The 24,526-nt window shown below is 36.3% G+C and overlaps 1 protein-coding gene across 1 annotated transcript in view; it reads right to left on the reverse strand.

Annotated features, from left to right (window-relative positions):
* The window catches only part of LOC141426079 (diacylglycerol kinase eta-like), a 76,303-nt gene that overhangs the window by 17,712 nt on the left and 34,065 nt on the right, over nucleotides 1-24,526 (reverse strand). Inside the window, exons 8-14 of the mRNA XM_074088637.1 lie at nucleotides 20,570-22,051; nucleotides 19,484-19,900; nucleotides 17,168-17,342; nucleotides 15,579-15,808; nucleotides 15,312-15,459; nucleotides 10,519-10,674; nucleotides 5,665-5,817 (exon numbers count right to left, since the gene is read on the reverse strand). Of these exons, the coding sequence (XP_073944738.1) occupies nucleotides 5,665-5,817; nucleotides 10,519-10,674; nucleotides 15,312-15,459; nucleotides 15,579-15,808; nucleotides 17,168-17,342; nucleotides 19,484-19,900; nucleotides 20,570-22,051 (2,761 nt within the window). The remainder of the gene's footprint in view (nucleotides 1-5,664; nucleotides 5,818-10,518; nucleotides 10,675-15,311; nucleotides 15,460-15,578; nucleotides 15,809-17,167; nucleotides 17,343-19,483; nucleotides 19,901-20,569; nucleotides 22,052-24,526) is intronic.

The following is a 24,526-nucleotide window of genomic DNA, read 5'->3' on the forward strand; positions in this document are numbered from 1 at the left end:
AGTTGATTTTTCGTATGGTAATACTATATATATACTATACTTCCACTCAAACCACGTAGCTGTGATTTTGTTTCGATGCTTTAGCTGCTATGGATTAGGAGAAAAACGAGTTTGGAAAAAAAAATGAAAAAATACATTTTTGACATTATCTCTATGTCAGTTCAAGATAGTGGGCTGACATTTGGAGTGATTACTAGTTATGAGGCGACAAACAATTGACATTCACCAATTCAACTATTCCTCACAGGGGCCACATGACCTTCATTAGCCTGCTAAACCCTGTAAAGTAGCGAAAGAAATAACGTAAAATGCATTTTGTTAAACGCTACTTAGTCCATACCAAGTAACTAAAATGCAGATTTTAATTAACCACAAAACGTATTATCACTACGTATATTTGTTAAGTACCTACAAATTAGCTACGGAGAAGTACTTGCAAGTTGCACCTCTTCTGGGATGTGCGAAAAGCTTCATTGTTGAATTCAACAGTATAAAAAATTCGCATTCTGATAAATAACTTGATTAGATAGTACGTTCTTATTATATTATATCAGATGAATTTAAACATTCGTACACCGAACAATACTGTTTATATCGATGCGACCATATTAAGGTAAGTACGTAATAAATGCGCGTGAGTCCGTACGTAACCGCGGAGCACTCGCGACTGATGGTTGCCGAGGAATGCTGAGAATTCGTGGCGCGTAGGTATAACTCTTTTGTATGTTTTGTACGGTTTGTATGAAGACGTTATAAGGTAAATGTACCTAATTACGGCATATTAAGACGTTTCCTACTTTGACTGAGGATTTAAAAAAAAACGAAGATTCTAGATGTGGTAACTATTTTATTTTAGGGATATCTTATAAGATGGATGTAGGATATTATTTTACCTCGTAGCTTTTAATTTATAGAAATAAACGTTATTTTACTAAACCCTTAGTTTGTTTGTCCTTTATTCCGTGATAAAACTTGGCTCTGAACTTAATTCTGGGAGTCGTTGTCCGTAATTCCGTGCTATCTTTAAAGTTAACATTGTTCCAACATCTATCAAGATAATTGACTTAGGTAAATGATAATTTTACTCACGAAATGAAAAAAAAAATCTTATTGTATAAATTGGAAGAATTGGAATTTGAGGGGGAAATTGATTATACTCTAATCTAAATTAAAATGACAAAATGAAAAACAACATGCTAATTATTTTTTTGTAATTTTAATAAATCAAATAATATAATAATATAATCACATTAAAGTATTATAAAAATGTTATACAAATAAAAATTACAAATTCAAAAACATGTTTCATCTAAATCTAAATGATTTATTCCACTAAATCACTTGATAAAAATAAAACAAAACAAAATAAAACTCCTAAACAAAAAAAAAACTTTCTCTGATAATTACAATTAAGTAATAATAAGAATTTATAGGAACCTCTAATGCAAATTGAGATCTTTATACCTACTGACTAAAATCTACAAAAAAGAATAAAAATATCATCGTGTTCCGCAGTCAACGCTATGAAGAAAAGATAAGTATAAAGTATAAACTAAGTTATACTTATATATTATTATTTTCAAATCAATTAATTCTACATGTCTAAACTAATCAAGATCAGGTACGGAAAAGACGCCTCTTTTGTTTACTGGAACCGGTGGATTTTTTTTTTTCAGTATATCCTTAGCTTCATAATCTAAAATGTCGTCCTTATCGGGCCAACGCCAATTGACTCTTTCATTTACAAAACCGCTTATGGTCATAGTTTTGACGACATATTTCGGATTCTTAGTCTCTTTATCATACATTCTAAGAATTTGACCAGGAAACTTTTCGCCTTCGTAGTTTACTACCACAAAATCGCCCTTGATTGGACTTTTGGATTCTTTTTCTTTGGTTTCCATTTTCTCTTCTCTGCTATTGTTCAGCTCTTCGTTATCCACAAGATTTTTTGAGCTCCTTGTTATTTCTTTCTCATTATTTTTTTCTTTTGTTTTGGTTTGTTTTTCTTGTTTTCTCGATCCTTCTGTCTTTGCTCAGTTTTTTTCTATCTTATCTTTTTTTTCTTGATCTAAACGCCTCTGATATTCTATAAATTCTTCAGATGTTGCAACAGTTGGAATTATTTTTCTTTCTAACTATTTTTACCTTGCCACTAGAAATAGGTTTTTCTGGCCAAAGCAAAGTTGGAAAGTGTCATTGTTGCGAATTATGTAACGATTGCGGGGCTTGATTCTCAGATTGCGACCTATTTTGTATTTCAGTAGAAAGCGTTTGTGGCGGAGGTATAGATTGAATTGCGTTACTTAGATCTAGCTGCTGATCTGTTTCCTTTCTCTGAGTAATGTCCTCTATATCCTTTTTAGTATTTGAGTCTTTATCTGTTATGTCGTATTTGGTACTGCTCGAGTTATCGTTTATTATTTGATCTTGTTCGATAGTTTTATTGTTCACTTGATGTATTTTTTCTTATTTTCATCAATAGGATCGGATACTAGTGTACTAGTTTCTTTATCTTCTTTATTATTAGAGATTTTAGATTTTGTCGTATTCTGTGTTCGTTGCTTATTGTCTGTCACTGCATCAAGATTGTTTTGAGGATTGGAATCGTGTTCTAATGCACTAATTTGGTCAATTTTATTGAATTCATTTTCACCAATTTTAATTATTTTATCTGAAATTTTTGGAGTCGAACATGGTATTAAAGTGTCGTCTTTCTCTATGACCATATCCAATACTGACATTTCATCATTTGGCCAATCGAAACTGATCCCTGTAAGAGTAATATCATTTGCATTTATTGTAGAATCACCCCAATTGCATTGAATCTGGAGTGGCAACAATACGAGAACGATCCGGGTCAATTTCTCTTATTTTTTTCCAAAAGTAATACAAATTTTCATCCCTTATGTCTCCACTCCATTCTTCAGAGCATTGTTAAAATGCAAGTAGTTTTTCGATTCCCAACAACTCCTCGAACTTAGCAGTAAAATCACTAGATTTTTGTGTTGTTGATGAGACTGCTATTTGTGGCAACGAACTGACCGAACCTGCTCGTGAACTCGTGTTGGATGAAGACGCAGAATTTGATATTAACCGGCTGTAATTAACGGCGTCTTCATTAAAGGGATATAGTCCGCACTTGCGAAATCCATTTTTAACTATGTCTTCTTTCAGTGTCTCGTTAATAGATTTTTCAACGAGTGGTGCAAAATCTTCCCTTTTCAGATAACGGGCGTTATTTTACATTCGCCAGGAGTAAACATTTTTACTCCAAGCATTTTTCAAAGTGTGAAATATTGCAACGTCCATTTGTTGCAAAGCGTGAGTGAAACTGGGCAATAGGGCAACTCCATTTTCTTTACTCAGTTTGCAAAGGTGGAAACTCAAATGAGAAACATGCCCGTCCAAGAACATGGTTTTTGGATTTTCTCCTTCTTCAAGAATGGACAGAAAACATTCACAATGTATTCGTAAAAGGTTTCACTCGTCATCCACCCGTTATCACATCTGCCAATTGACCAGCTCTTTGGATATTTTGCCAATATATGAGGAGGTATTCTTTTGTATGGAAACAATGCTAATGTTGGCATCAATTTTCCATCTGCAGATGCACCGACCAATACTGTAAGAGATTCCTTATCATTGTTGCCTGATCTGCAGTATACAGATTTTGAGCCCTTTGTAGTTAAAACAGCCTGCCCTTTTGGACACAAAAAGAAAGCTGATTCGTCGCAATTGAAGATCCTGGATGGATCTTTTAAAACCTCTCCAAAGTCATTTTCTTCAAAGTACTGCTGCACTCGTTTAAACCATGCTCTAATTTTCTCCTCAGTAGCAGCAATGCGAGCCGTAGTCAATGGCTGACACACTCGTTCGGAAATCGAAGGATTTCTTTTCAGGAAACCCTCATACCAGTGACGACCCGGATATCCTCCCTTAAATTTGTTAGTTCGACCAAGTTCATCTACCAGCTTATGTACTGAGTTTATTAATAATTCTTTTGTGACCGGGAAACCAGTTCGCGCCATAATTATCATCCATTCCACCAAGAGGGATTCCTCTGTAGGAGACAGTACTGTAGGAGGTCCAGGACAATCTTTTTTTTTTATATTTTTCGTGTATTTTGTCATATAAAGTTTGGCATGGTATTTTATATGTTTTTGATGCTTTGTACACAGACATTATCCCATCATTAACGTCTTTTAACGCCTTTTGAAGCGTTTCGGGCGTGTATTTAGTAGAGGCCATTTTCTACCTGAAAAATAAAATTGAAATCATACATATATTACATAGCATTAACTTTACTTAGGTACTGATAAAAAGCAGACCTTGCTTTTTTTCGTTTTTACTTTACGACTTTATTGGCGTGATTTATATATATGTTACTGACTTTATACATTCTATACAATGCCTGAATATATAGTGTATACACATTGCAGAAACATATATATGTATATGTATTATATCATATTTACATATGTATATCCTATATGTATTATACCCATGTAAATTTCAGCTTTCTAGTACTAATGATCACTGAGCTAAATCGTGGACAGACGGACGGATGGACGGACAGACGGACTGACGGACGGACAAACGGACATGGTGGATAAGGGTTCCTAGTGTACTAAGGAAGCCTAAAAACAATTTACCCCTACTCATACTATTTTTTTTATTTGTTTATATATTCTTCATGTATACCGGAATAAGAGACATCAATACAAAAGTCTTGTACAAAATTACGGGAGTAAAAAAAAATGGTTATAATAAAATAAAAACAAGAAAATTTCTAAACATATTGGAAGGTAATATAACAATTATACTCATAACATCGAAATAAATAATCTATGTGCTTTGATTTTATAAAATAAAACAAATTGAATGTCGATGCCATACTACATTAATTCCTACGTATAACACTCAAATTTAAAAAAAAAAAAACATATACCGTAATTACGTCACAATAATATGCAGTCTTAACTTAACTTATTTACATCAAATATATAAAAAAAAATACCCTAGATAGACACAAAAGATTAAAACATTTCGGACTGACTTTCCCTTATTCCGTGATACTCACTCAATTAGGTACATCGCGTCAGATTGGTGTACATAATTACGGCAGCGAGTATTTTACTTAAAATATGCTTTAAATTAACTTGAAACGGTGATTAAAACGTCTATTAACAACAATAAAACAATAATGATACAAATTTAGTATAAATAAACTTACCAGGATAACAGCAAACCCTTACGAAGTTCCACTGCCGCGTTACGCTCATAGACAACACGCCCGTACTATACCGAACTGCTGCGCGGTTGTGACTGATGAGTTCGGAGGTTCGTTATGGCTTTAAAATTTATTACATAAATTCAGAAATAAATAGTGTTTTTCGATTGTATTTAAACTATAGTTAATTAAGTATTTCATGAAATTAAGATTTTACTGATTGTTTCCTTATTTTACGACAAAAACCAAAATGTCACGGCATAATGTACTATCCCGGAGTAGTGTACCTTTACCTTACTGCTCCTTTTTTGTACTGTGACAAACCGGTAAAAATATGCTCTTTGTTGTATCTGAGTGTATACATAGGTATAAATAATTATGATAATAAAATATACTAGATCACTGTAGGTATTGGTACAAATTTAAATTACCTCTTCGACGTGAAGGAAAGCGTGGCCGTCGTGCAAGTCGCAGCGTGCAAGCTGAGCTCGCAGCGCGGCGACCGCGTGCGCCCCGGCGGCGCTGGCGTACAAGCCGGCCGCACCCGCGCTGCCGCTGTCTACCAGCTCGTGGCAGCTCTCCACCTAACATGCATACCGCAATCAGTAATAAGGGTATTTTTTTTGGGTCGGTTACAATTTTTAATAGGCCTTTTCCTTTACACATTTAGCCGTAGGGACTTTACAGGTGCGGTGGGTGGAGGGGTTAACACAGGACATAACTTTATTCAGCGGGGTCGAGTTTGTGTAAATGCCTGGTTTTTCCACCATTATTCGCGGATTATTCGCGGTAGTTCCTTTGGCTGTTCCTTCGACGGAACTATTGCGTTTTTACTTTTGCACTACCTTGTTCCTTCACAAGAGAAAAAGAAGAACTGCGTTTTTTTTCTCGCCTTTGTTCCTTTCGCAGTATTTACAATGAATTATTTCTAGCGCTGAATAATAAAGATTACGAATGCCGTCGTTTGTCACGGTCAGCTAGGCACTACAGCGCCAGTAGATGGCGGTAGCACTGCAAATGTGGATATTTTTATAAAATAATGTACATAACGCCAATAGCGTGAAATTTGTAATATATCCTACCAAGTTTCAGATGTATTTTAATTTAGAAAATACTTTCACTTCAACGCGGTAGCGGCGACTGAAATATTTCCGCACACATGCTTGTAATTTGTTGTAAACAAAAGTCTATGCTAATTTCGCTGTCATGTACGAAGCGCAGATTGGACTAGTTGCATTAGCTTATTCGAACCCGAACTTTCTAAGCTATACATAGGATAGACTCTTTAGTGTATCCTATGTATAGCTTAGAAAGTTCGGGCTCGAACCCAAAGTGTTACTAATCTTTTTTTTATAGTTCTTAATTAACGATGTTTATATTTTTTTAAATATTGTAGCTAAAATGTTTATGACCTAATGTAGGTACTATTTAAAAAAAAAAAATTCAGTTTTGTATCTATGAATATGCACAACTACTATGAGACTATAATTCCTCACATCCACTCAAGAGCTGCCTGGTAGAGATTCCTTAAAGGGATAAGTTCGCCTTAGTACATATAAAGTCAAGGAAACTGAATCACGTACCGGGATGGAACCTTTTCATATTCAACATGACATTAGTAGCACATAGGACCACCCTGGTATGGCACGTGATTCAGTTTCCTTGACCTTAACTCAACGTTTGTTTATTTATTTTGTACAATAAAGTGTATACATACATGCATACGTACACATACTACTTATGGGAAAATTATCATAATCATAATCCCGACCCATACACGTCACTTTGCTGGATACAGGCCTCCTCTCACAATAAGGGCTTCGGCGTTATTTTCAACACAGGCCCAGTGTGAATTGAGAACATCGCACACACCATTAATTATTTTGCAGGTTTGTGTACGTTTCCTCAGGATATTTTCCTTCAACGAAAAACATGTAAAAATATCAAATTAGACTTGTTTATTTTTATTTGAAGTTTAATTGAGTGGGGTAGTAATCAAAGGCTCTATTGAACAACAAAATAAAAAAGTTCATTAATAAGTCAGTTATTATTTATTTATTTACAACAATCAATCAAATTAGCCCACATACAACCACTGCTGACTCCCAGTCTTGCGCCAATCTCATCCACAGCTTACCAGCCGACAATGTATTGACAGTAATTTTCAATCTGTAATTATTTTTTATGAAAACAAAAGTCTTGTTTTAGTTACCTACGTAAATTTAATTAAATACAAATAAATAAAAGAAGCATATTTGGTTAAATAAACTTTTCCCTGAACTCCAAAATTACCGAGATATAGGGCTCAAAAGTTAGTCCGTTACCAAGGAGCCGGGGACTTGGAAAAAAACAGTATAAAATCTATCCTAAGCCCCTACGGTCAAGGAAACTGAACCACGTACCACGGTGGAACCTTTTGATATTCAATTTCGCTGTGGTTACTTTGGAAAGTATATGGAATGTCAAAGTGACATTAGTAGCACAAACGTTCCACCCTGGTACGCGATTCAGTTTCCTTGACTGATCCAACTGTGGCGGGAATTTTTATAATAATTATTTCAATATCGTCATCATATGAGCAGTAGGACGTTCACTGGTGGTTTATATTTCCCGTGTTAATTCGCTGGGTGCAACGTAGGAGGTGGGGGAACCACGAATCAGGCCAAACAAGGAACTTTTCAGTGGACCAGCTGTCACCATAACTACTAGTGAAATTTACGTATTCGTGCATTATTAAGCAAAAATAAATAAATATGCGTCACGAAACCTACTGCGTAATTAACTGCAAGCACAATGGCAAACACAGTGATCACAAATTCTATAAATTTCCACAAGAATAGTATTTTATCGTATGGGAAAAGCTAAAGCCACAAGCCATTTGAAGCCATGTAACCTTTGTCTGATTATATCCCTACTAATTTATAATACGTGAATGCAATTTTTCGTACTTATCTGTTAGTATGTTCATGTTATGTGATTCTGTCGGAAATTCAAAGAATTAGCCATGCATTTGTTCGTTGCGTTTCGCGTTTGCGTATCGCGTATGAATTCGCCGCTAGAGGCGCTAGTGTAGCGTGAGGTCTCCCAAATGTCAAATCCCATAGTTTTCGGGTGAGCTACGCGGGTTTATTTATAATTAGAATAATTTTGTAAATATTTTGCATTACATGAAATAAATTATGACAATTATGCGTTACGGGGCAATGAATGTCTGTGTTTTGAGATGGTTTTGTCTTTCGGAAACTTTTGTCCTCCCTTTTTTCCGAACAATACCGGACTACGCAACACTGTGGTTGCTCGATATTTTTATGGTACGGTTTTAAGGTCCCTCTGCAGTAATATAACTATTAATAAGTTATATTACTGCAGAAGGCGGGAAAAGTCATTTCGTGGACGAGTATAGTTTTGTTTGTCTATCCTTCAATAGATTACGAATCCTCGAAATGACATTCCTGCCGAGGTCTGTATACTGCTTTTCTCCAAATATGCGAGGAAAGAATACGAAAACATATTTATACGACACAATATATTTATATAACAATCTCCCTACAATCTAAACAAAATTAACACTTTAAGGGCCTGTTTCACCACTTGTCGACTAACTTTAAGTGTCAGATAAAAGTAATGCCGTCTTTATTTATTCGGACAAAACAAACAGAGACGGCATCACTGATATCCGTCACTTAAAGTTAGAGGACAAGTGGTAAAACAGACCCTAATAGTAATAAAAATAAACCTTACTGATAAAAGATGCTGCGCTACGAGTTAGGAGTTTGTGGTGTGCCCATTAGGATATTTTTATCACTACTTGTAGAACTCATTTTATTTTCGTAAAAATAACACGGCAGAAAATCTTTGACAAAATGAAATGCATGTTCCCGCCTCAATTTCGATATTAAAGATTTGCGTTCGAATCGTATATTTGGTTCCACATAACATATAGTAATCAAAATAAATTAAAAGAAAACTTATAGGATTAGTAAATATAAATATTATACATTTTTACTTTTAGTTAAAGCGGCAATTCCTAAACGCACAACATTAAAAAAACATCCCCTTGTTGCAAATGATCATTAAGTCTAAATACACCTTATTATGATTTGGACACAATCATTATTGGCATTAGCTAAACGCAGAAAACAAAGTTTTTTTTAAATCTCGGTTTTTGTACGTCGTTATTGGACAATGAGGGCTATCGTTTTTTGTCTCACTAGATGGCGCACTGTTGCGTGAGGTTTTTAAGTATGGCTTTCAAAGTCTGTTATTACGGGCGTGAAAACAAAATTTAGATTAAAATCATATTTAACACACCTTAAAACTGTACCATAAAAATATCGAGCATGCCACAGTGTTGCATAGTCCCCGTTTTGTTCGGAAAAAAGGGAGGACAAAGGTTTCCGAAAGACAAAACTGTCTCAAAACACAGACATTCATTTCCCCGGAACGCATATTTGCCGTAATTAATTTCAGATATTACAAAATATTCACAAAATTATTCTAATTAATAATAAACCCGCGTAGCTCACTCAAAAACTATGAGATTTGACATTTTGGAGACCTCACGCTACACTAGCGCCTCTAGTGGCGAATTCAGTCGCGATAGCCCTCATTGGCTGGCTGTTTGGTGAATTTTCGGTCTTCGATTAAATTAAAATTTAAAAACATACACAATAATAAACACTTCCCGGACATGTCCGGGAAGTAATGTCACTTTTTTTTAATTTATTATCGCATCAACGCATATAACGATGGACTTCCCGGTCGTTATTTCCAACATTAATGAAAACATTTCCGAGCAAGTTGGAGAAAATATGATTTTAATCTAAACTTTGTTTTGACGCCCGTAATAACAGACTTTGAAAGCCACACTTAAAAACCTCACGCAACAGTGGCGCCATCTAGAAAGACAAAGACCGATAGCCCTCATTATTTGATTTTGATCAGACAAATCAAACGAAATCAGGCAAAAGCGTTTAGCACCCAATTATCGGCGACTTGACAACGTAGCCGCAACGCATACTACTAACCGAGCCGTTGGCGTACGATACTGTCGCCGTCCATTCACATATTGACAAAAATGAAATAGATTAAGCTATTAATCAAAAGCTTTCTTTAGGTAAATAAAACATGCCTCCAATAAACGTCAACAGATGTGATTTTAGTTTCAAATTATTCTTTCAAGCGCACATGATTATGTAAGTAAATTAGTATGGAAGTCGTGCCACCTTAAAGTTTTCAATATAATTGTTTCATTCAATAACAAGGAGGTGTATTTAGGGACGCACCAATGCAGCCAGCAAGCGGCGCAGCAGCGGCGGCGGCAGCAGTCGGCCCTCGGCGTCCTGCAACGAGTCGGCGCGCGCGGCCGCCCGCCGCGCCAGCGCCACCGCAGCCGGCACGCCGGCGCCAGCTCCGCCCTCACTGATACACGACAGCTTCACCTGCGCACACCGCCTATACTACACCAACTAATCACTCTATAATCGATTATTTATTACCTACAAACAACATCTAGCGGGTCCAATTGCGTTTCCAAACCATCAACCAACATAACGTTGTTTTGCCATATCGATTATTTTAAGTGAATATTTTTCTACGCAAATATAAAATAACTAACTTATTGTAAGTGTGTGGGTATGTGGTCTACAGTGTGATACCGGCAGCCACGCTTTTTGAAGGGAGGTTAAAGTAACGTATTTCTGTCATTCTTAAATAATTCAATTCGAATTTGGGAGAAAGAGGCTCCATCAATTTTTTGATGATTCTGCCAGTGTCGAGGTTGACTGAGACACGGCGTGTAGGTGGACGTCTTGTTCGATAATCTGCCAGTGTGAGATAACTACCAGTTACTCTGCAATGACGATACACTAGGCTACAAGAACTAGTACTTTTCGGTTAGCTTGGGTACGGTGACATTTGCTTTTTTTCCATTCCACGCCATGAATGTTTCAGGCCAATATTTTATAAAAAAATATACTTGAATATTGAAAGAACAAAAAAATATATATCTTCCGCATGTAGCTTAAAACATTTCGCCATAATAAACACAAATCACTTAAAAATATGATATTTTTTTGTTTTCAAACTAAGAAGATAAATTTTAATCTCGTCAACTCATCGCGTAAAACGAAACTCAGCAGAGCAATGAGGGCAATCGTTTTTTGTCTCACTAGATGGCGCACTGTTGCGTGAGGTTTTTAAGTATGGTTTTGAAGGTTTGTTATTACGGGCGTGGAAACAAAGTTTAGATTAAAATCATATTTAATACACCTTAAAACCGTACCATATAAATATCGAGCATGCCACAGTGTTGCATAACGGGGACTGTTTTGTTCGGAAAAATAATTAATTTCAGATATTGCAAAATATTCACAAAATTATTCTAATTATAAATAAACCCGCGTAGCTCACCCAAAAACTATGAGATTTGACATTTCGGAGGCCTCACGCTACACTAGCGCCTCTAGCGGCGAATTCATACGCGATAGCCCTCATTACAATAGAGCTTGACTAAAATAGAGATTACAATAGAGCTTGACTTTGCTTATCGACCGAATCGATTCCACAATCTTGTCAAATCGTTTGACTCGCATCATCTGTCAATTAGTACGAGAGCGAAGGTCCTTAAATGCGTCTTTGTTTCGAGTGTATCGTATTGTTTGATGTTTTGAACTGTTACTTTGTTATTCAATTTTGTTATTATGGATTTTGTTATTTTTTTTACCGTTATTAGTTTTGATATAGTGTCAAAGAAGACCGCATGGTTTGTGAGATCCCTATAGACAAGCAAAAACACTTGCTACGCGGGAGAAGCCGCAGGCAAAAACTAGTTAAAAATATAAACTATAACTAATAAAATAAAATATATACTAATAAAATCGATTACACACCCTTAGCATATTTAATCAAGAATCGCAATAAATCGAATTTACATTGTCACAACCCTTTAATTGCTTAATGACATGTGTCACCGTTCCCAACCTATCCAAAAAGTACTATAGTCAACAAATAATATGAAATGATGATGGGTTACAGTAAATTAGACAAGATAATGAACAGCTTAGCTCACTACAGGTTATAAATTGTACCAAGAATGAACATTAAAAAAACCGCTGCATTTATAATTTTGTTACTTTTAGTAAAAAAATAGTCTTATATTTCACGGAATGGAGAAAACGCTAAAAGTAAGAAGAAAATCAATATTAACAGGACGAATAATAATCACGCCTCCCTCGCCTATCATATACTGAGCGGCATAAAATCTGGCCCTCAAATGTAATGTATGCAGTAATAGGTAATTTAATATGTAGAGTGGGCCAAATTTTGTATATAAAGGACCAGATATTTTTGGACACATTCTTAATAATACAGCAAAGTATCTGTCGGTTGTCATTTACAGTTACTTGTCAATTTTCTTTGCTGTACATTGCTGGCTATTATAATTTTGTTAGAAAGTTAACATTTCTGAATTTTAGTTTATTAATTAATGTCATGGATAAGTTACAGATAAATACGTTACTTTAACCTCCCTTAAAAAAAGCCTGGCTGCCGGTAACACAAGGTATAGTATAACTGACAGTTACGAAACCCATGAACATTTTGTATGGAAAAATGTTTTCTCTTTTCTTTTATTTTTTTGTCAGTTTTCCAATGTTTTTAATAGTTATTCTGCTATTTGGGACGGAGACAAATACAACAAATCAAAAATAATGAAACTCGGTCCAGCCGTTCTCGAGTTATAAGTTATATATAAGGATTGTATTATAACCAGAGGGCGGAATTGCGCATGGCAAAAATCAAACGTCAATAGAGTTATAGTCTATCGAATAAACTGACATAATACATATGATAGTCATAATTTTTTCCATATGATCGGCCTGCATACTGGTTCCTTTTTTCATCGTTAATCCATTTATACGTAGAGAACGAGCGTTCTACTTCAGATGATGTAACAGGTGCATATTTATAGAACTCAGTTACGCTATCTTCGTATTTATTTGATTTTATTAAATCGGCGTAGTCACGAAAGGAGTCATAATCAGGAATCCTGTCCAGTACTTTTTCCAGTTTTAGTTTGACTGTGTTGGATCCACTCCAATCTATAATAGTTCGCACATGGTCTAAAATCTCAAATGATTCTACCAAAGATAAATAAGATGTTTGTAACTTTACTATTGCGTCACATAAACAGCTGTAATTTCTTTAATACAAATTAAATCATTTTTAAAATGTTTGTCCTTAAGTATTTTTTTTGCTTCTCTAATTGCCGCTGACTCGCTTGGGTTTAACTGTTAAATCACTTCAGCAATATGGTCGAACTCGAAACGTTGTGCATAATATAGAACTGCATTCAGCCATGTACCCCATCTTGTTATAACAGGACTCGGGGGTAGTGCTATTGACGGGCATATTTGTTTGAATAGTCTTACTCTCTGTGGTGATTTTAAAAATATATTTTTTACATTGGCAATTAACGAATCTCCGTTTTTATGTTGAGATCGCAAAACATTGGTATGACATTGGTTTGCTCTTCTGTGCTATTTGGGCATTTCTTATTCTTACGTTTTTTTTGTGTGTTGTAATAATTGAGTAGGTATGTTTTTTAGGAAAATCGGTAAACTGTATATTAATTCACTTAGCAAATTACATCTATGATATTAATTATTCATAATATTATTTTTTAATATAATTTTTGACATACAAAAATTAAAAATATTTTTTAAAAAACTTTCAAGTCCAAAATGTCACGGACCGTGTTGTGTGAGATTGGCGGAATTTGAAATAAAATGTTTTTTTCTGAAGAAATGTTATGTTATTTTGCAAAACCATACAGCAATTATGCAAGACTAAACTTATTTCTATAAAATTAATTTAGAAAATACATAAATAATAATGACTACTTGTGATTTTGAGCAACATAAAGTTTGTGAGTAGTTTTTGTCACGACCATGAGCGATAGTACAAAATTACGGTACTCGGTACAAAAGTGACATTGATGTTGGCAAGCCTTTTTATTTTTTTTAGAACAGCAACACTGTCTTCTTGTCAGATTTGCAAATGGCTGAATGTAGTGTGTATGTCGCAAAAAATATTTTTTATTTATTTGAAATAAAGGACAACCTTAACGCGTCAACGCCGTGTACGAGTTTTGAACCTAAGGCCCAATGTCTCGTTATTATTTAAAAAATAATTATGTAGGTAATAAGGTGTGGTTTAAGATAATTACTTAAGATTTGTGAAACTATGGTTGTCTTTTAGGTTATACCGAACACGTTTCAAATTGTCACGACCATGATATGGAAAAAATGGCACCGCCGTGGACTTTTTGAGTACATGGTCGTGACATATATAATCGTGGTTGTGACACTAAATTTCATTAGAATTACTCTGCGGATTTGTTTATTATGGTTAGTTATATTGTTATATATGCATGTAGTTTTGAAAATTACCTTTTAAGGTATTCTGATTTTACGCTAATCTCATTGTATAGATATCACGAAAGAACAAAACTACGGAAGAGAAACAGCCACATTCAGTAATGTCACGACCCAGGCACCATCTGTCACAAACGTGTTTATGTACCTATTTTTTTTGCTTCCTGAGGGCATTAAGCTTGTCCATATATATAAAAAATATGCTATTGGTATATACTTTTAATGTACATCGTAATAAATTGTAAAAAAACTTTATTTTTTTGGGCTATCTGAAAATTATTTAAGAAATGCCCATTTACATACTGAATAGCTGCTTAAATGGTTTAGGAGTTGCTTTGAATGTTCCATCACCAAAGAACATTTTGTCATCACTTTTATTGATGAGTGTGGATTTCAGATGAGAACTTATATTAGAACTGATATTAAGAGGTACCTAATGAAGTTGTTGCTGATAGTAATAGATAATGAAAAAATCTGATTTTAATTACTCAAACTATAATTATAGTTTGACGTTACATGCATATAACTTATATGCCACCAAAGTTTCTATGTTTGACTATGACATTATGAATCAGAATTGAAACTTAATTTCATTCGTTCATTCATTCAACGAAAGAAGGTGCTTGAAGAGGATTTTTTTTTACGTGTTTGACGAGATTATTGACGTCTTCGAGCAGAGCCAGCAGCGCCGTGTTCTCTGCACCAGAGAGCGGTGCTCGCGCCGTGTGCGGGGCTGCCGCGACTGCGCCCGACGCCGCATGAGCTTTCATTTGCTGCTTCTCATCCCACCTCCTGCGCAGTGAACAACTTTTCTAAACTTACTTATAATCCTTCAACCAAATTTTTAATTAATTGCCAAAGCCGATGCAAACTGAAGTCCAACATATAGGGTGTGTACGTTTTATACTAACCTTAGACTAGTCTCGAGTGTACGTGAGCGGCACATCATCTGCGCCCGGTTTTTATGGATGATTCGCACGCATCCGGGTGGCTGGAGCCAGGCTTCACCATCCACTTGTACGGGGACGCACTCTTCGCCCAGAATGTTGATCTGCACGGCACGGCATTGAGCTATGCGGTGCTTCTGCAAGTTGATCAGGCGAGATGCGGCCATCTGCGCTGAACCGAATACTGCTACAACCTGCAATTCAATTTTGTTTATTGATCTCCGTTTCATGATCGTTTCATATATTTGCTTAAGTAAAGCATAGTTCACTTAGAACTGGCACACGTTTGTGATTAAATAAAAAAATTATATTCAAAAAATAAAAAAAACTGACAATCACAACTCAATACTAGAAATTCGGTTGATCTCTCTTTTTGCGTTTATAAGTTATTGGCGATGGAAATTGAACAACGAAAATGTATTGTGAACAAATACGTGGAAAATCTCTCTTGGTCTGGGTCAATGATTGCTAAATCGTTAAATTTCCCGAAATCTACTATTTGTGAGGTTATAAAAAAATACAAGGATTCTCTCGCCTTCGACAGGAAGCGTCAAATCAACCGACGGTCTGGTATAACGGATAAAACCTTGGAGAAGAAAGTTTTAAGGTCATTGGCACAGAATCCAGGGCTGTCGGATTATGGTTTAGCTCGTAAATTAAAAAAAAACCGTAGTACTATAAGACGCATTCGCCTTCGAGCAGGGTATCAGAGATATAAAGCAATTAAGCAGCCAAATCGAACCGTCAAACAGAAACGAACAGAACGAGCTCGTCTACTGTATGACCAAGTTCTGAGTAAATTCAAAGGTTGCCTCTTTTTGGATGATGAGACATACGTGAAGCTTGACTTTAACCAACTACCAGGTTCAAAGTTTTACAAGGCCGACGCTAGAGGGAATGTTGACGAAAAATACAAGTTTCACAAACTCGCGAAATTTGCAAAAAAACATGATTTGGCAAGGTACGAGTATTATGTACCTAGTTGCGGTCTTAAGTTAAGACTAAAGTTTTTGTCACCGCGGCGACAATGACATCAGACGTTTATATGAAAAAGTGTCTGCAGAAACGAATTTTGCCTTTCAATTCAAAGCCACAATGGTCCTGCCAAATTTTGGCCTGATTTGGCAAGCTGCCATTATTCAAAAAAGATTTTGAAGTGGTATGCTGCAAATCACATTGATTTCACACCAAAAGAGATGAACCCATCTAATAGTCCCCAGTTTCGGCCAATTAAAAACTACTGGGCAATAGTGAAAGGAAATTAAATAAAACTGGCGAAATAGTCCAAGACTCGTTGCGGTCCACATGGAATCAACAGGAAAAAAGGTGGTTGTTCAGAGGATGATGAATGCTATTTCCAGAAGAGTCCGTAATTTTAAACGTAGTGAATGATTAAATTTTATGTGACACGCCATAAAGGAATACATAGGTAATCTTTTATATTGTTTAATTAAAACATCGTTTTTTTTTATTTAAAAATTATATGCCTTCCATCGCGTTCCAATTCTACCTATAATGAACTATGCTTTAGTTGAAATAAAAATACACATTACCTCCAAGATGCGGTCATCGAAAGAAGGTGCTAGAAAGATATCATCGGCTCTTGTTCCTCCCCAGAAATTCGTGCCGCCCATAAAAGATGAAATGTTGAGTACAACGATACCCTGTAATTCAGGCAGCGGTATCCTTTGTCCGTCACATTCGAGTTGAACGCGTTGACCAAGGTGCCTAAACAAAACATAAATTTTCATTATCATTGATTAAGAGCTTCAGATATTCGACTGCATATTTTTAGAAAATTGACCATTTAACCATTATTTTTTCATAATAGTGAGACGAAAATTTTAGTGAGAGTTTATTATGTGGCTTACGAATTACGAGAAGGTCCTCATGACAGCGTATTGGGGGAAATATAACATGACATAAAATATCGAAACTAAGTAAATTAAAAGTAATAATAATATCATGATAAGAAATTATACCTTAATCGATACTAATATTATAAATGCGAAAGTGTTTTGCCGTTTGTCCGTCTTTCACGTCAGTCAGTTGTCAGTTTATGGGCCAGAGAGTGACGTAGGCTACTTTTCATCCCGGAAAAATGCACAGTTCCCGAGGGAACGGCGCGAGATAACCGAATTCCACACGGACGAAGCCGCGGGTAAAAGCTAGTAAAGTTATATATTTATTTGTATTGGGGATCTCAGAAACGGCCCTAATGATTTCGACGAAAGCTTTGGGGGCGAACAATCGATCTAACTTGGTCCGAACACAGAAAAAGCGAGTTTAATGATTTTTTTAGGGTAAATTTCACGCGTATTGAGATCTGAATAATTTCGATTAGAGATGAAACGGATAGTTGTTTGGCCGGATTATTATTACCACCCATTGATTAGTTTTGACTGACGGATGAATGTGATGTCGTTTCTGTTTGTTTTGTTTGAATAGACGCGAGACGGCCACCCCAACAATCTTTCGGTATTATACATATATATTTTGATAACTAACCTAGTTGGTTTGCAACCAAGAAATGCAGACGTTTTGCCACAAGGTTGTTTTGCGATCTAGTCGTTTTACTACTTGCCTTAGTAGTAAAACGACACACACCACAAAGTTTAGAGATATAGACGTTCCACTATGTGGTCGTTTTGCGGACTAGTCGTTTTTATACTAAGCGATTCTGAGATGTAGGTCTTCTGCTTAGTGGACGTGTTGTCACCACGTAATTTTGATTTATAGACTATCTGCATCTGTGGTCGTTTTGCGATCTACATGGTCTTTATGCAGAACAGGTAATTTTTTGTTTTTGGATAAGTAACCATATAATTTCTGTTATCTATCTATCTATCTAATATCTTTAAACGAGCAATTCTTATATATATATTTCGGGGATCTCGGAAACGGCTCCAACGATTTCAATGAAATTTTGTATGTACGATCTATTTCTGAAACTTAGATACTACAATGACAGTCAGAAATGTCAAATGTAAAAATAATGTGGCCAGCATAAAACGAACAGTGCTGCTCTATGATTTCGGTTTCCGTTCCGATATAATTGTAAATAATCGGTAAAACGTATATTTTATGATAACAAAAATAACATTAAAGCATATCGAAAATACAAACTGAGACATGGATGCACAGAAAAACCAGAAAAAGAGAGCAGCGCTGGGAATCGAACCCAGGTCCTCAGCAATCCGTGCTGCGTGCTATAGCCCCTACACCACCGCTTTGACGGTTTTGACGCATTTTTAAGATACATTTTTTATGCGACGTCTTTACGTTACTCCCGGATTGTGTTTGAATCGCTTAACGGTATAGTGCCTATTCAATTATTGGAATTATACCTTTATAGTTTTTGTGGTACTAGTCGTGGCAATGAACTTTTAGGCAAAGTTAGGCGGCGGAAGGTATACCTACAAAATCTTTCGGTGATAACCGGTTGCGGCACATCACTATTTATGAGACGCAAAAAACAGGTAACACATGAAACGTCATTTTAGTATCTCGGATTACAAAACAAACCATAGATGTTTTCGGGATGACAAATCGATCTAGCTTGGTCTTATCTCTGGGAAAACGCTTACTACCTATCGAATTTTAGCTCGAGCAAAACGCGGTCGCCCAGTACTTAAAGATAAAAATAAAGCAATGCATAACTTTTTAACTTGTAAAATAAATTAAATTGTATGATGTTAGCAACTAAAAGGTTAACTTATGATATATTTCTTAAAATAAGGATATTGAGAAAATTGTGCGCTCTTTGCCTTATTTGATGTTTGTTTTGACACAAGTCAGCTTTTGATCAACGTTTTCGCAGTGTGTAAAAGAGAAAAAGTCAAAACGAAAGTAAGAAAACGTTATTTTACCTGTACGTCTTATTCACTAACTCTTTGGATCCTAGTACTCCGTACCACATATAATTTCTCGCACGTGACCTGCATTTTTCAGGGTGTTCCTCTCGTTTATTATGGAAATCCAGTGTTATTTTAGCATCGATTCCTATTCCGAAGTAGTTATTCATTACAGCTTTTTCTTCGAAACCTTCATGTAGCGTTTCATCAGGGTCCATCAAAGGGCTTACTGCAGCACAAAGAGCATCGGCATTGGCCAGCAGGCACTGGCTGATAAAACCTTGTGTGACATGGGGCCAAGCTGGTAGTTGGACCAGCGGATTTATGATTGGTAGCTTTTTCGCACGTTCATTCGTATCGGACCTTGAAGATCCACTTGTTCCTCCAATGACACCGCCTTCTCCCCAAATGGATGAAACTGAAGTGGATAACCTGCTTAAAAGATAAACGAATGTATTCATACACTTTAAGGTCTCTACCCACTACATCGTATATGCTATGACCGTAATAGGAACATGTCAGGAACGAAATGCCAAGCGCATACACGACACGCGACGGCGACGGTTGGTTAGGAAACGTACCTGGCACATTGCTATTACGGTCATGGTACATATGGTACCTTTACGAGTACCGGGGTGATACTAAAATGCACATGAAGTCTACTGCAGGTCTTAGGAGTGAATTAAGGTCACAGCTCATTAGAGCCACCCGGCATTCGACCAGCGCCGCCTTTCGGTGTTGTCGACCACGAGGTGGTCCACGGGTGGACGCCGCGCTGACAACGAGTGGACCTCGCGTGGTCCACGAATTTCCTAGTAGTCACTATGGCGGCGAGCAGCGGGCTAAGCTGTCACCGAGTGGTCCACTCATCGCCGAGGCGAGAGCGAGGCGGTGCTGATCGGGTGCCGGGTGACTTATGAGCTGTGGGTATTGCTGCAGTACTTTTAATCGTGATTTATTTAGAAATTAGTAAAGAAGTACAAGTGTGAGTCACGCCTGGTGAAAAAGCATCGTGTCGTGATACGGCGTTGGCGTGGAGGCTGCCCTAAAAGAGAGACATGGCCAAGTTTTGAAGTGATGTCAATTTAGCTTAGAACTTACTTGTCTGGCTCTCCTGGCTTGATAAGACTTCCGCAAGATATCCTTCTCGATGCTGCTGGAGAACAGCTGAGAAACCTTCCATATTCCGGATCCGAGCCAAGCAATTTCGGATTATCAGACTGCCTTCTTTCTCTATTGAGATCTAAATTCGGCTCTGGAGAACATACACTTAGCGTGTCTGTGCCTTGCTCGTAAATGTCACTCAAAACTGATGCCATGCGGCTACCGCTAGTTTTAAGGCTTTTTTTGTCTTCGCTGTGCGATGGAGATGGCGGTTCAACTATAACGCTGACCATTGGGAAACCGGAGGTTTTACTATTATCTTTATCGATAATATTTTTTGTCGTACTCAAATGAATTGGGCATACAGATTCTGGGATGTCTATTTGAGAATATTTAGGCCATTTCGGAGCTTCCTCAGTTTGGTATTCTTTACTAGTCGGTTTAGGTATCAAAATTTTCATATTCCCGTCATCAGGTCGGGATACCTTTTTAACACTTTTTCTATAATGCTTTTTAAAAGATTTTCGGGCAATATCATTGCCTTCTTCAAAATGTGCTAAACTGCAGTATTTTTTTTGTTCTTTCGGCTGTGCTGCATTTTCAATGTAAAATACTTTGTTTTCAAATCCAAATTCGTCAATGTCCTTGACCTTTGGTGTTTTACTTTTTTTGATGAATTTAATTTTCGATTCATTATTTTTTTCCAAGCTAGGATTTCGACTGTCCATAGCTATATCTGAAACAGTGTCAGATGTGAAAAGAGTTGTATCATCAGTGTAAGTTTCATTTTCACCATTTTTTCCTATCATTGCTAGTAGGACGTCTTGTCCTAACATAGAGCTTATGTCATCCACAATTGATTCACCATGTAAAGTTTCGGAGTTCACATACGTCTCCGATGCTTCAGGAGAGTCAATATGTGCTATTCCTCCAACTTCCTCTAGGTCACCAGGTTTGGCTTCTATGATTTCAGAAATTAAACTAAAGTCATCACTTATATTGGATGCCTCCGAATTTGTATCATTATCACTATTATCATCATCGTCATCATCAATTTCCAAATCTACACAAGACGTTCGCCGGTCAGGAGTGCACTCTCCACTCCCTGCCATAACACAGTCAATCAATTCTTGAAAATGAATGTCATCAGTGTATGGTTTGTCTATATCTATAATGGTCAATTGGTCCGATTCATAAGTTTCTCCCTGTATTATAGAATCTTTCTTATCACTAACATCTGAGATAACTAAGTTTGGTATCATCAAGTTACCACTAAAACTGGAGTCATGATCTGTATCGGGTTCAGTTTTAAACAGATTCTTACATGAATTAGTATCACATGTCAAAAGGTTTGAAATTGATAATCGATCTTCATTCTTCGTTAAATTTGATTTTAGCTCTAACTTATTATCCACTTCCAAGGTATCCATGGGATTTAAGCTTATAAGTTTAACTATATCATCATCTACATCTGGAATGCTGGAAAATATAATTTTTTATAATGATCGGTATAGGTACACATTTGTGTGTGTGTGTGTGTGTGTGTGTGTGTGTGTGTGTGTGTGTGTGTGTGTGTGTGTATTTGTGAATATAATCTTATAACGCTTTCACGATTTCGCGGTTTACTGAAGCGTTACTATTACGATTTACTGTACCTAATTAATATCGGCAATGAGTGAAGCATGCCTATCTTGGTACGGATTTTTATTGAAGTGGACAACGTAAGTGCAGTGAAATGTAGATACGAAAACCCAGCTTATTTCTGAATTTGTCAACGGAACATAAAAAAAAAATACCACTTTAGAATGTATGCGTTTGATAAGGTGTGCTTACACGGGCAATTTTTTGAGCAATAATTGCTCGGCAACACGAATGGATCAATCTGGAGTAATTAGTGGAGCGATATGCAGCAATTTCAAAAAAAATGCGGCAATTGTTTCGGCAATATTGCTTCTAATTGCTCCATATATTCCATATTGCTCAATTACGCTGATACGAATTGCAGAATATCCAGTGGGTACAGAAATTCAAGTCAATTTAGTAGCTAGGAATCGAAAACAGGCAAGTTTTGTTGATGCAGAAATTGGTTCTCTCATATTGGTCGTCTGTTTCGTAATTAGTGGGCTAACTTTATTCAAAAGATATTCAAAACCACTTCGGAACATTCTCGTAAAGTTTTTGAATAAAATATCATCTAATTCACCACAAAATGAAGTTTGCTTCCGTCTTGCTAAAAATGTTCGCACCCAGACACGCCTGTTCATTTTCTTTCTTTTTTGCTTTTGATTCATGATAATAAAAGCGCTACAAGCCGCCGCTACAACAAAAATGTCGTCCATGACGAGCGTAGTTTTTCAACTGAATTGCTCGTGTATGAAAGTATTGCCTAGTTTCTTGGAGTTGCTCCATATCGCTCAATATTGTAGTTGCCAAATATTTTGCCAAATTGACGCATGTTGCCGTTGCTGTAAATTGCTTGATATTTTGTTATGTCGCAATCGACCATCATTGCTCATAATTGAGCAATTTTTGTTGCCTGTGTAAGCAAGCGTACCTTTAGGCAAACGTAATCGTCTCGTTGCATAACAACTTCTTATAATAGGCGGCTGACGCATGCAAATTAAGTCAAAATAATGTCAAACGATATACTTACTATGAATATGACTACAATTGATTAACAAAAGAGAATGTAATTGCAATTATAAAGAATAAGTTTAATTACCTGATCCATGTAATGTCAATATAAATGCGTTGCATAACTCCGTCCCCAGCAAGTCTGTTACTCCCTAGTAAATCATTTTTAAATCTCAGTACCTAATATTATAAAGGCGAAAGTTTTGTAAGTCTGTTTGCTTGTTTGTTATTTCGTCACATAAAACCCTAAACCGCTGCACCGATTATAGATGAAATTCGTTATACAAGTAGTTTGAGTCCCGGGAAGGATATAGGATAGTTGTTATCCCGGATAAACGAATTCTACGCGGACGGTGTCGCGAGCAACAGCTAGTAAATCAATAAATAACTGGCCTCTTAAAATAGGTATGACGTAACAAGTTTTTCGGTCATCGTAAACTCTAACTATTGTTCGTTTTATTTAAATACTAGATGAAAACCCGGCTTCGCTCGGGTAAAATGTAGACTCATAACAATATGTTTGAAAAATTTTTTTGCCAGTAAAGACTGTCGTACTTATCGAAAAATCTGACGTATACTCCCTGCCTTAATTATTATTACAAACACTTTAACGGCTAACCTACGTATCGGTATTTCACCAGTAGATATTTCTCCTAAATCTTACTTGCCCAAATAACTTCGTAGTCAGTCCCAAATGAAAATAATGATAAAAACAAAAGTACCAATCAGTTTTTAATAAATTATATACCAATTTAAAGAACATTTAATAATAAATTAAATTTAAGTACTTAAAATTATTCAAAATGACTTCCTTTGTTTTTAATACAGGCCCTTAATCGGCGCAGCAGTCTATCGCAGCACGCACTATTTTCATGTCTATTTCAGCGACTGCTTTTCTTAAAGATGACTTCAGGCTCTCCAAATTTTTATGGGTTTTAAGCACAGACCTTCCCCTCTAAGACCTGCCAAATTTTAAAGTCCAGAGGATTAAGGTCCGGACTGGAGGAAGGCCAATCTTCGTGTCTTATAAAGTCGATTTTTTGACGGCCAAACCAGGCTTGAGTGGTCTTGGCTTTGTGTACTGGCGCAGAATCCTGCTGGAACACAAAATTATGTCCTGAAAATAGCGTGTTGGGCAGATCTTTGACATGCTTATCCAAAACTGTCTCTTGGTACACTTTCGCAGTGATTTTGACCCCTTTTTCGCAAAAATGAACCTCAGTTGGCCCGTTATAAGATCAGAGAATACTCTTCAGAGCTCCTAGCGTACACTCTATCATTCTGTTTAGGTATTGTACTTCTCTTCAATATCGAAAATCT

Source organism: Choristoneura fumiferana, chromosome Z (genome assembly GCF_025370935.1).
Source record: "Choristoneura fumiferana chromosome Z, NRCan_CFum_1, whole genome shotgun sequence".
Classification (NCBI taxonomy): domain Eukaryota; kingdom Metazoa; phylum Arthropoda; class Insecta; order Lepidoptera; family Tortricidae; genus Choristoneura; species Choristoneura fumiferana.